The 12,857-nt window shown below is 44.7% G+C and overlaps 1 protein-coding gene across 1 annotated transcript in view; it reads right to left on the bottom strand.

Annotated features, from left to right (window-relative positions):
• The window catches only part of ATAD5 (ATPase family AAA domain containing 5), a 46,886-nt gene extending 36,509 nt beyond the window's left edge, over window positions 1-10,377 (bottom strand). The window contains exons 1-3 of the mRNA XM_056126513.1: window positions 10,315-10,377; window positions 3,914-5,790; window positions 806-902 (exon numbers count right to left, since the gene is read on the bottom strand). Of these exons, the coding sequence (XP_055982488.1) occupies window positions 806-902; window positions 3,914-5,790; window positions 10,315-10,377 (2,037 nt within the window). The remainder of the gene's footprint in view (window positions 1-805; window positions 903-3,913; window positions 5,791-10,314) is intronic.
• Between the last annotated feature and the right edge of the window lie 2,480 nt (window positions 10,378-12,857).

The following is a 12,857-nucleotide window of genomic DNA, read 5'->3' as shown; positions in this document are numbered from 1 at the left end:
GACCTCTTAGTACCTGTATTGCAAACTATAATGCACAAAAGGAGAGAAAGGGGAAAAGTGCCTGCTATACAGGCAGGCTCGGAGGTGATGGTGAATGGTGGGAGGGAAATGGGAGATATGTGCACTAGTGGAAGATGTGGTGTGAAATGTAAACTGGTGGAAGAATGGGTGTTGGATCATTGTATGACTGAAACCCATGAACAGCTTTGTAATGGTCTATCTCACAGTGATTAAATAAAATATTTTTCAATAATAATAAAAAAAAACAAAGGGGGCTGGAGCAATAGCACAGTGGGTAGGGTGTTTGCCTTGCATGCGGCCCACCTGAGTTCAATTCCCAGCATCCCATATGGTCCCCTGAGCACCGCCAAGAGTAATTCCTGAGTGCAGAGCCAGGAGTAACCCCTGTGTATCGCCAGGTGTGACCCAAAAAGAAAAAAATAAATAAATAAATAAATAAATAAAATTTTATTTCAGCATTTGTCAATTTTCCTTTTCCCTGAACTATTTATTTGAAAAGTTAAATTTCAGATATTATCTCAACTCTTACAAAAATTGTATTGATTATTCTAGCTAAACTATTTTAATAAATTCTTTTTAGGGAAAATAATTTTTTTTTTAAAAAAAACCTCAACAATGAATAACTTTGTAAACTGTAAATCGTGGTGCTTTAATTAAAAAACAATTTTTTAAAAAGACACCCAATCGATGATATATGTGATTCTCTTGAATATCAATTCCAACACCAGTAGCTGGTATTTTAGGAAAGCAAAAATCACTACAGAATTCTCTACATATCAATTACCTTTCTAGTCTGAGAAGTGAAATCTTCATCTGTTGCTTCAGATTTCTTGGATCTTTTCTTAGATTTTTTTGGAGTACTAATTCTGGTAAATTTCATTCTGAAAAAATAAAAGAGAATATTCAGAAACACACTCATGGTCATAATGTTTAAGAATTTCAATTAGGAACCGGAGAGATAGTATAGCAAATAGGGTGCTTGCCTTCCACAGGGCTGACCAATTCCTGGTGTCCCGTGTGGTCCTGAGCTCACCAAAAGTGATCCTAAAGCATAACAGATATGTCCCCACCAAAAAAAGAAAGAATTGTGATGCTAGAGTGATGCTATGACTCTAGCATCACAGGTAGGGCACTCCCCTGCTCAAGGCAATTTCCGTTTGAACCCCAGCACAGTACATAGTCCCCTAAACTCCTTCAGGAATGATCCCTGAGGGGCTGGAGCGATAGCACAGTGGGTAGGACGTTTGCCTTGCACGTGGCTAACCCAGATTTGATTCTCAGCATCCCATATGGTTCCCCGAGCGCTGCCAGTAGTTCCTGAGTGCATGACCCAGGAGGAATCCCTGTGCATTGCTGGGTGTGACCCCAAAAAACAGGGGGGTGGGGGGGAATAGTGATCCCTGAGCATAGAGCCTGGATTAAGTCCTGTGTACAGCTGGGTGTGCTGCTTTCTCCAATAAAAAAAATTTTTTTAAAGAAAACTTCAATTAAGGGGCCAGAGAGGTAGTACAGGGTTTAGGATACTAACATTGGCGTGCTCCTGCACCACAAGGCCCTCTGAAGAACAGGTGTGTCAGAGGTGGCCCTGAGCATGGCTAGGGTGGCCCAGGTGGTCCCCAGCACCACAGGGCCCTCACACTGAGCTGTCAGGTACAGCTCAATGAGAATCTTACACAGTAGCTTCAGGACCCCCGTTTGAACACTGTCCTGGCAGGAGGGGGTGTTAGAATACTTTTTTTAGAGGCTGGAGAGATAGTACAGTGAGTAGGGCATTTGTTTTGCATGCAGCTGACTTGGGTTCAATTCCTGACATTCCCAATGGTTCCCCAAACACCACCAGGAGTGATTCCTGAGCACACAGTGCAGTGTAAGTTCTGAGCATCATTGGGTGTGCCCTTCCCCCTCAAAAAAAAAAAAGAAGAAAAAAAAACAGTTCCAAGATTGAGGAGTTGGGGGGGAAGTATGAGGGGACTCAGGGCTCAGACTGGTAATGCTCAGGAGCCACCGCCAGGCTCTCACTGGTGATGTTGGTTGGTAGGAGGCATGCAGCACTGGGGAATCAACCCCGGAACCTCTGCATATGCTCTACTCTTGATCTGCATCCTGATTGATTGATTGATTTTGGGCTTTGGACCATACCTAGCAGTGCTCAGGGGACCATGCAGAGCCAGGGATAGAATCTGGACTTTGTGCCTTAAGCTAGCTCTCCAGCACTATCTTGTTTAACAAATATACAAAATTCCTGTTTAAAAAATACTTCTCCTAGGACTAAAACTGACAAACAGCTACATTATTATTTTTAAAAATTACTACTACATTATTTTTAAAAAAAGGGGGGGGGAGGCTGGAGCGATAGCACAGCGGATAGGGCGTTTGCCTTGCACACAGCTGACCGGGTTCGATTCTCAGCATCCCATATGGTCCCCCAAGCACCGCCAGGGGTAATTTCTGAGTGCATGAGCCAGGAATAACCCCTAGGCATTGCCGGGTGTGACCCAAAAAGATAAAAAGAAAAAAAAAAGAGGGGCTGAAGCAATAGCACAGCGGGTAGTGCGTTTGCCTTGCACGCGGCTGACCTGGGTTCGATTCCCAGCATCCCATATGGTCCCCTGAGTACCTCCAGGGGTAATTTCTGAGTGCAGAGCCAGGAGTAACCCCTGTGCATCTCCAGGTGTGACCCAAAAACAAACAAACAAAAAAATGTTAATCTTAGATGAAGTTTGCATTTTCTTAACTTTAAGTCTTTCTTTTTTCAAACTTATCCTTAGATAAATCTGAGTAAGTTAAAAAAAAAACTGACGAAGAGAACCAGAGTAAGAAAACAGTGGCAACTTGCTCGTCCCGCTGCCACCGACCCAAGTTCTCCAGCATCCCATATGGTCACCTGAGCACTGCCATAAGATTCCTGAGTGCAGAACCAGGAGTAACCCCTGAGCTTCACTGGTGGGGCCCCCAAACTAAAAAAACAGATTAAAAATAAAATAGTGACAAGAGTTTAGAACTCAGGCTGGTATGTAACTTAGCAGCAGAGTTGCTTTGCATACGTGAAGTCAATTTCCAGAACCATAACAAACAAGTAAAGGTAAAAATCTCTCAATTTCATCTAGGAAGGCCAGGGAGACAGCTCAAAGGGCTGGAGCAGACTTACATGTTAAAGCCCCAGGTTCAATATCCCCAACACCAGATGGCCCCCTGTGCACCACCAGAAAGCAACTGTAGAGCACTACTGGATATTGGCCCAAAGCAAAATAAATTTCATCTACAGACTGGGACATGACTAGTAAAATGCCTGCATTACATGTGTGAGGCTTTGGGTTTAATCCTCAGCACTCAATGAATGAACAAATTCAAAACATTTGTCTTTAAATATGGAGAGGCTAGAAAGATGAACTCAATAGCCAGAGCACGTTTTACATGCAGGAGGCCAGAGTTCGATCTTTGGCAACACATGGTCCCCCGAGCACCACTGGGAGTAAAACTAAGCACTAAGCCAGGAGTATCCACTGTCAGTGTGGCCCAAAAACTTAAATGTGATAAAACAGCAGCATTTTAAAATCCTGTTTTCTTTTTTGCAGAGCTGGGATGAAACCCACAAAGTTCTCTCCAATGCAATGTTTTCTTTTTGGAATGCATCAGCAGTGTTGTAGATTAAAAAACAACAACAACAACAACAAAAAACATACCTTTTAGGGCTAGAAAGATAGTACAGAAAGTGCTTGCCTTGCATGACACTAACCTGGTTTAATCCCTGAGTATCAATAAGAGTGATCCCTGAGTGCTGTCAATTATGTTTCAATTTCCTTTTCCCTACCCCCAAAAAATACCCCCCAATGCTTGAAGTTATTTTCCTTCCTTAAATAGAATACTTTAGACACAAAAAACACAAGGTTACCTAATAGGGCTCTCTGAGTCAGAGGACACCATTATTAGTTCCGCTGTATATAGGCTGTGCTTTTCTGATAAGCTGGCTGCTTTGGGAGTGGAAGCCTTCACAGGACTATCATCTCGTTCATCTTCAGAACCTCCAAGGACTGCAGATATGTTGCTACTTCTCAAAGATCTTCTTCTGGTTGATTTGGGAGTGGAATAATTTACCAAACTATCTTCAGTTTGAACTTTAGAATGTATTGTCTTATCCTTAATTGGTGTGCTGGTTCTTCTTATAGATTTATTGCTGCAGAAAGCAGTCATCTTCAAAGGTTTATCATTGGCTTTATCTTCGCCAGCAAGACTTTCACTGTTTCGGGAAACTTCTGTTTTCTTTTTTCTTAAACTCATTCTAAGTCTATTTTGATTTTGCTCATCTTTAAAGAAAAAAGTTGTTTCTTTCTTTTGAAGTTCTTCCTCTCTATTTTCACCTGAAGCAGTAGCAATATTAAACATTTTCTTATTCTTTTTCTTCAGTGTTTTACTCTTCTCCTTATAAAAACTTCCTTTATCAGGGTATGACTGTGAACTGTCATTATTTGAAAGTATTTGTACACTGGGATTTTCCATAATTACTTTAGAATTATGGTCCCCTCCGTCCTCACTTGAAGATTTTTCACAGAGCTCTCTCTGCTTATCAGTCTTTTTACCTCCATTTTTAAGGGCATCTGAACCTGGCTGCCTGAATGCTTTCATAAACTGCTGTCTTTCTTCTAGAGAACATTTTGGTTTCATAGCTTCAGAACTTCCAGCTTCCAATACTGCCAATTCTAATTCTTCCTCCCGGATAACCACATTAGATTTTCGTTTCTGAACTGTCTGTTCATTTTCAGGATCGGACAGACTAGTTTCCATTTCCAACTGCTTTTGCTTCAAGAAAATTGCAGGTATTTTCCCTGTCTTTTTTGGGGGAACAGGGTGAACTTGTGCAAGAACAGTTACTGTTTTAGAGCATACTTGCTGGGAAATTTCACAGGCTTCCCTATCATTTGTACAACCACTTTTGACTGCCTCTTCAATGGCATCAGAATGGATACAAGTTGACACTGTAGAATCTGGTATATGTTCTTGCATTTCTGTCTGACTTTTTAAAAATTCTTCATAGGAAACAGTTATGGTCCTCTCATTGAATTGGGGCGTTTCAGTGACATTATCACCAGAGCTTAGATAAATTTCAGTGCTGTCAATTTCCTTAGTCGGGGAAAGCATTCTCTGTTCACTCTCTTTACCATTTTTCTTAAGACCGAGTCCCTCTGCCCCAAGGAAACTTTCAGATAGCTCTATTATATCCTTGTGCTTTCTTTTTCTCAATTTTTTGCAAGCACTTTTTGTGGTCCTTTCTTTAGGACTGACACTCTCAGAACTTCTGGAGATTGAAGTGCTTGACTGGTTTGGAATATCTGCAACATATTCTGCAAGTTCTTCTACATGCTTGTTATACAGGCACACCGAAGTACTACTTTCCACAAAGTCATGATTTAAACTACCTTCCGTGCTATCATCGCTGAGGATTTCAATTGGCAATTCATTTTTAGGTTGAATATCATTTTGCCGATGAACTCTTTTTCTTCTCCTTTTAAACTCTGTATTTGAGAACATTTCCAAAGGTGTTTTCAAATCTTTGTCTCTGTGAGCCGGCAATGTTATGTGTGAATTTATCTTGCATTCTTTTGCTGATCGAGTCTGTTCATTTGTAGGGGAAGACTTTCTAAAATAATCCAGAATATTACTGGATTTGGGTGAAGAAAAAATCCTGTCCCCAGACTTTCCTACTGGTGATAAATATTCCCTAATTGTTTTGCAGGAAAGTGTGTCATCATCTTTCCTTCGCTTTTTGCATGCCTATGAATTTAAGAGAAGAAAAAAAGGCATTTATTTCAAATACAACCATATAAACCATGCAGCTGACCTGGGTTCAATCCCCAACACCTCATGTAGCCCCCCAAGCCTGCCAGGACTGACCCTTGAGTACAGAGACAGAAGTAAGCCCTGCACACTGCTGGATGTCGTCCAATAACCAAACAAACCAGACAGACATAGGCTAAACATGGATTAATACTTGATGAGAGAACAGAAAATTAAGGTTCCTGCAGGTACCAAACATAACAGACAGGACCAGGCTCTGATTCACAGGTTTTGCTTTCTGTGGTTTCTGTTACCTCTGGTCAAAAATTGTTCAAAAACATTTCAGTCAACATGAAAATTTGAGAGCATAGTCATGTGACTTTTATAAACTATACTGCTGTAATTGCTCTATTTTGTTATGATCATGGTTAGTCTTTTAGTATGTCTAATCCATAAATTAAGCCTTAATATCTATGTGAATGTATGTTAAAAGCTTATTCCATATAGGGTATAGTATTATATTCAGTTTCAAGTCTTGGAAGATATTCTAAGCAAAGAGGAACTACTGTGTTAGAAAGAAAAGGAGGCAGTGGAGAGATAGTACAGTGGTTAAGGTGCTTGCCTTGCAAGCAGCTGACCTGCGTTCAATTCCTGCCATCACATACGATCCCTCAAGCACCACCTGGAGTAACCCCTGAACATTGCTGGGTATGGCCCAAAAGGGAAAAGGAAAGGGAAAGGGGGAAAGGGGAAGGGGAAGGGGAAGAGGAAGGAAAAGGGAAGGAAGGGAAAGAGAGAGAGGAGAGTTTATGCAGCTGACCATGGTCTGCATGCATAAGGTCCTGAGCACTGCCAGAAGTGACCCCCAAGAAGAGTCAGGAGTAAATCCCTGAGTAGAATCAAACATAATCTCTGACCTCCTCCAGGAGTGGTCCAAAAACCTCCCCACATACCAAAAAGAAAAAAAAAAGTTTCACTTACATTGAAATTTCAATATCATATCAAAGGACACACTAAAAACTACGTATCCTTTACTCTAAACATTACACATCAATAAAAATTTCCAAGATCACTATCTTTATAAGTATTGCTAGTATGTTTGACAATCTTTGAATAGTATCAACCACCTCAGAAAATTTCTAATGAACAAGTTTCATAAAAGCATATGAAGCTGGGACTAGAGTGATAGCACAAAGTATGGGGCCCTTACTTAGAATCCCAAAATGTACTGATCATGTGGAAATTATTATGGAGGTCAGAAATAGTGCTTAGGGTACAGACCTAACATGTATCCAACTGGGTTCAATACATGACATCACATCATCTCCCTATCATTGGGGGGGATGGGCTGGAGCGCCCTGGGAAAAACCTAGGTGCCCCGGGTTATCCCCACAGTGCAGGGTGCAAGCAGCCCAGCATGAAAACCTCCAACCCACTGAGAATCATCAGAAAGGCCTCAGATCCTTCTCCTACATCCCTTGGTTGATGCCTGGGAGGCAAAATAAACCAAAAGTCAAATTATGAAGGGAGAATACAAATGAAAACTTTGCAGGGTTTTATTTTGCAATTAAAATGAATTAAAATGAATAATGAATAATCTCTGGGGCCAAAGAGATAGTACAGGAGTTAAGGTGCTTGCATTGCGTGAAATCAACACTGGTTTGATTCTGAGCACCACAAAGGATCTCCTGAGCAGAGTCAAGGAAAGTCCGTATGTATCACCAGGTGTGGCCCATCCTCTCCCCTCCCCACCCCCATCACCCAAAAAACAACAGATAACATCATTGCATGTAATAGGCCCAGGTTTGATCCCTGGCACTGCCTGGTCTCTCCAACTGTGTGTGGGGAGTACTGTAGGAGGCATATATGGAGGGCCCCTCTCCACAAAAACAAAATATCAGATGTTTGTTTCCTATATTACTTGTTATCCTCGCAATATCATGGTACTGTATGGTAAAATGTCCTATTTTTGTTGGTAACAAATAAGTAACTTACAGTATAGTTTATTGGGGGTACAGCAGGAAGGGTAGCTAACTTGAGTAATTCCCAGCAATCTATATGGTCCCCCAAGCCTACCCCAGGAGTGATCCCTAAGCAAGGAACCTGAGGAGGCCAGGTAAGGCCCAAACCACCCTCTTAAAAGAGAAAGAGAGAGAGAGATAGAGAGAGAGAGAGAGAGAGAGAGAGAGAGAGAGAGAAAGGAAAAAGCTTATTGGCTACAAAAAGTTCCATCAGCGGAGTGAGTGAGACAGTACAGAAGGGCAGGGCATTTGGCTAGCACATGGTCAACTAGGTTTCTGTCTCCTGGACCTCATATGGTCCCCCAAAAGTCCGCCATGAGTGACTTCTGAGCACAGCCAGGTGTGGCCCAAAAACTTTTTTTGTTCCTTTCTTGAGGTGGGGAGCGGATGCTTTGGGCCATACCCAGAGGTGCTCAGAACTTACTCTTGGCTCCATGCTCAGTATTCACTCCTGCTACTGCTCAGGGGCCATATGTGATACAGGGAATTTGAATCAGAGTTGGCAGCATGCAAGGCAAGGGTCTTAACCTCATACTATGCAGCCCGAGAAGTGGGGTGAGGGAAGCGAAATGGAGGGAAGCTGTTTTTTCAGTGCCAGTGATCAGCTCAGGGCCTTACCCATGCAGGGGAAGGGCTCTACCACTGAACCATATCCCTGCTTTCTGATTTTACTTTTTAACTTTCTCTCATCAGTAAAAAACAAGAATACCTAATAACAGAGTTGATATTAACTAAAAGAATGTGTATAAGGTTCATATCCTTATAATATCCAATAGGTATCATTACTATGAAATAGTCTCTTTAGATAGCACATCCAAAGCAGAAACTGTAACGAATAGGTTGATCACATAAAAATCAAGAACTGTGGGGTTGGAGATGAAGCACAGTGGGTCAGGCACTTGTATTGCCAGAATGATCCCTGAGTGTGGAGTCAGGAGTAGGAGAAGGGCACTGCTGCGTGTGACCCCCCCCAAAAAAAATATATAAAAAATAAAAACAAATCAAAAACTGTGGGTCCTGGAGCAATAGCACAGTGATCCCTGAGTGCAGAGTCAGAATAAGCCCCACAATTGCTGGATGTGACAAAACAAAAGAAAACAAAACAAAAACAAAACAAAAAAAAACACTTCAAGATCTGTGTAAACATAACCTCAATTTGACAGTATCAAAGTAACAACTATGAGCACACCAACAGGAGTTACTCCATAAAAAAAGTCCCAGGGACCAGAAAGATAATACAGAGGGTACTACCTAGCATTCCAAATGGCTCTCAGAACACTGCCAGGAATAATTCTTGAATGCTGAGTACCCCTGGTTGTGACCATCCTCCAAAAAACAAAAATAAATAAATAAATAAATACAGTGCCAGTAAAATACACATCTTGGCTGGTTCCAAGGACATTTGTATGCTTAGATCAGAATTTTAGCTTGAGATAACAAGATAAAATATTGGGGGCCAGAGAGATAGTCCAGCAGGTAGGGCATTTGCCTTGCATGCAGCCGACCAGGATTCGATCCCCGGTATCCCATTTGATCCTCCAGCACTGTCAGGAGTGCTTCCTGAGTGCAGAGCCAGGAGTATCTCCTGAGCATTGCTGGGTGTGACCCAAGAAGCCAAAAATAAAAAAATTATAAAAGTGGAACGAAGAGATAGTACACTGGGTAAGGGGCTTGGCAAGAGAAAGCCCTGAGCACTACCAGATGTGGCCCCCAAAAAATAACAACAAAATGTATTAAAAACGCAACTGTGTACTCTAGGGTGCACCTTACTCCCGAAAGAGGCATTTATAATCTCTTTACTATGACAGTATCAAAGCTGGAGAGATCGGTAAGACCTGCGCCTTAAACCCGACCCAGACTGGAGCCTAGCATCCTCGGCACCATCCTCAGCATCATATATGTCCCCGCTGAGCACAACTGGTGTGGCCTACGAACAAAAGCTAAAATAAAAACACACAAGACACTTGACTATGAACGCTCTGTGCATTCCACTATAACTTGATGATCATCAAAAAAACGATGAGCACACCACCGAATTATGGTCTGTCCGAAATGCACATATCAGTAACTCTGTAAATCATACCTTTTTAATGAAAAAAAAATTTTTTTAAAGAAAAGAATGAGCACAAAGTGACATGCTGAAAACCGAATCGCATATTAAGCTCTACAGCCCTGAGAAATAATTTTTTTTTAATTAAAAAACAACAACAACAACAAAACGGGTTTGATGCCAGCAGTGACAATCCGAGCCACAAACTTCCCAGAACAAATCGATGGCCGGATTCGGGGAACTTAACATCCCCAAGGCTCAGCTTCCAGGGCTCCTCCCGGGAAAGCCTGGCCGGAGCTACAGGACTCGGCCGAGTCTGTAAAAGCACCGAGGTCCGGCCCCCGCGGTGGGCGCCCGGGGATGCGGCGTCCGCGCGCGTCGGGACCCGCGGCAGCCCCAGCCCTGTCAGGGGTCGAGCAGCGTCCCCGCGCGTCGCCCCCCGCCTCTCACCTTCATCTCGTAGTCCCCCGCCGCCGCCGCCGCCGCCGCCGCCACGGTCAGGACGCCCACCATGCTCGCCGCTGCCCGGGGCCCCGCGCCTAGGGGCCGGGGGCCATGGAGACGCGGGGGCCGGGGGTCGCAGGGGCGGCCTGGCACCGAGGCCGGGCCCAGCGCCGGGCGCGGGAAAGCGCGGGCGGCGAGGCGGCTGGGGCGCGGCCGGGGCGCCTGCGGTGTCCCCTGAGGCGAGGGCTCCCGGCCCAGCGGCCCGGCCCGGGCTCCCGGCACCGAAACCAGGCCCGAACGCAGACCCGAGCCCGGGGCTTCCGAGCGAAGTTCTTGTCAATTGGGTTTTCGCGCCCTCCCGCGCGCAGGGGGCGGGGCGTCGGAGGGCTCCCGGAGGCGGCGGGGACGGCGCGCCGGCAGGGCCAAAATAGTGCGCGGGCGGAGGCCAGGAAGTGGAGTCCGGGGGAAATTTACGGTTGGCCTGGGTTGGGGAGGTTCGGGTTCCTCGGACCCACGGACGCGCAGGAGGACGTAGTTTGAACTAAAGTCGGTGGCTGGCAGAATTACAACCTAGGCTTCTAACGCCCCACGTTGGGCTCTAGTTGAAAAGTGGAAATTTGAAAAAATATGGAAAAAGGAAATAATTGGTGCCGTTCCTCTCATCCAAAATAAAATGTTAGCATCCAGGCAAGCTCGAGATACATCCGTTTGGGGTCCTAGATTAGCTCAAAACTTTTTTCGACTTAAAGAGGCATTTTTCTCTATTTTTCCTTTTTTTGGGGGGTGTTGTTTTGGTTTGTGTTTGGTTTGGGGTTTTGGCCACACCCAACAATACTCAGGGGTTACTCCTGGCTCTGTGCTCAGGAATTATTCCTGACGGTGTTTAGAGGACCATATTAGTTTCTGGGAATCAAACCTGGATTGGCCATGTGCAAAAGTAAGAGCCTTTAGGTCTCTCCCAATCCCAAGGAGGTATTTCTTCTAATGAGTTTCTTCATGGGCTGGAGCAATTGCACAGCAGGTAGGGCAATTGCCTTGCATACGGCCAGCCCGGCCATCCTGGGTTCAATTCCTCTGCCCCTCTCGGAGAGCTCGGCAAGCTACCAAGAGTATCTTGCCCATACAGCAAAGCCTGGAAAACTAACCGTGGAGTATTCAGTAGCAAGTCTCACGATGGTGACATTACTGGGCCAAACACAGTAACAAGTCTCATGATGGTGACATTACTGGGTCCGCTAGAGCAAATCGATGACCAACAGGATGACAGTGTTACAGCGTTACAGAGTTTCTTCATCAATAGCTAAATTGCGGATGGCAATATTCTCAACAGGTTGGGGTGTGCTCCAGTTTTCCCAGGGTACCTGGTAGTCTGGGATTATATGTAGTATAGGAATGGAGCTATGGTTTCCTGAGTGCAAAGCATATTTGTTTGGTCGGTTGGTTTTGTTTTATAGGAATTTTGTTTGGTTTGAAACCCCACTAGGCTATGCTAAAGGCTTACTCCTGGCTCTGAGCTCAAGGTCATTCCTGGCAGTGCTCTGGGAACATCAGAGGAGCCTACCTAGGATCTAACTCGCCGGACTATGCAAGGCAAGCACTCTGGGACTGGAGATATAGTACAGTGTGGTGGGCTATCGCCTTTCACGTGGCTGACCCGGCTTTGATCCCAGGCATCCATATGGTCCTTGGAATACCACCAGCAGTGATTCCTGAGCACAGAGCCAGGACTAACCCCTAAGCATTGTGGGGTGTGGCCCCAAAACAAAAAGGGCAAGACCTGTGCTGTATTTCTATTACTCCAGCCACGAGTGCATTGTTCTGATTTGTTTTTCTTTATCTTGGGGGTCGGGGGAGCAGGAGAATGGCACATCTGGTGGTGCTGAAGCCTGACTCTGTACTTAGAAGTCCATGCAGAGGCTGGGTATTGAACCGGGTGTGCCCTGTGAAAGGGCTCTGCGTGCTATATTATCCTTCCTTGCCTGTCCCACTCCTTGGTGGCATTCATCCATACTGTGCTGTAGTGCCTACAGGAGGTACTGCTCTCACAGGTGCTTGGCAGTGCTGATCAAGAGTCTTGGTTTTTTTGTTTGTTTGTTTTAGGTGTGTATTGGTAGGATTATTCCCAAGAAGTACCTGAATGTGCTGGAAGGAGGGGAGGGGAAGCATTCTACCCTTTGTAATATCAGGCCCCAGCACTTTGTTTTTGGTCTTTGGTTTTACTTTTTCTGTGTGGGGAGGGTGTGAAGTGGGGATCTGATTGTGCTCAGTGCTTACTCCTGGCTCAGTGCTCAGGAGACCTTATATGGTGCTGGTGATTGAAGTATGGTCAACTGCATGCAATGCGGTGAGTGCCCTGCCCCGTACAATCTCTCCCTAGAAGCCAGAGTAATAGTACAGCAGATAAGACACTTAGCTTGAACGGGGCCCATCTGGATCCAATCCCAGGCATCTCATATGGTCCCCTAACCCACCGTGAGTGATTCCTGAGTGCAGAGCCAGGAATAACCCTGGGTCGTGACCAGGTGTGGCCCCAAAACCCAAACCAAAAT

Source organism: Sorex fumeus, unplaced genomic scaffold, assembly GCF_029834395.1.
Source record: "Sorex fumeus unplaced genomic scaffold, SorFum_2.1 ptg000063l, whole genome shotgun sequence".
In the NCBI taxonomy this organism is placed as follows: Eukaryota; Metazoa; Chordata; class Mammalia; order Eulipotyphla; family Soricidae; genus Sorex; species Sorex fumeus.
Note: the sequence above shows the minus strand (reverse complement) of the source record. Positions and strands in the feature narration are given on the sequence as shown.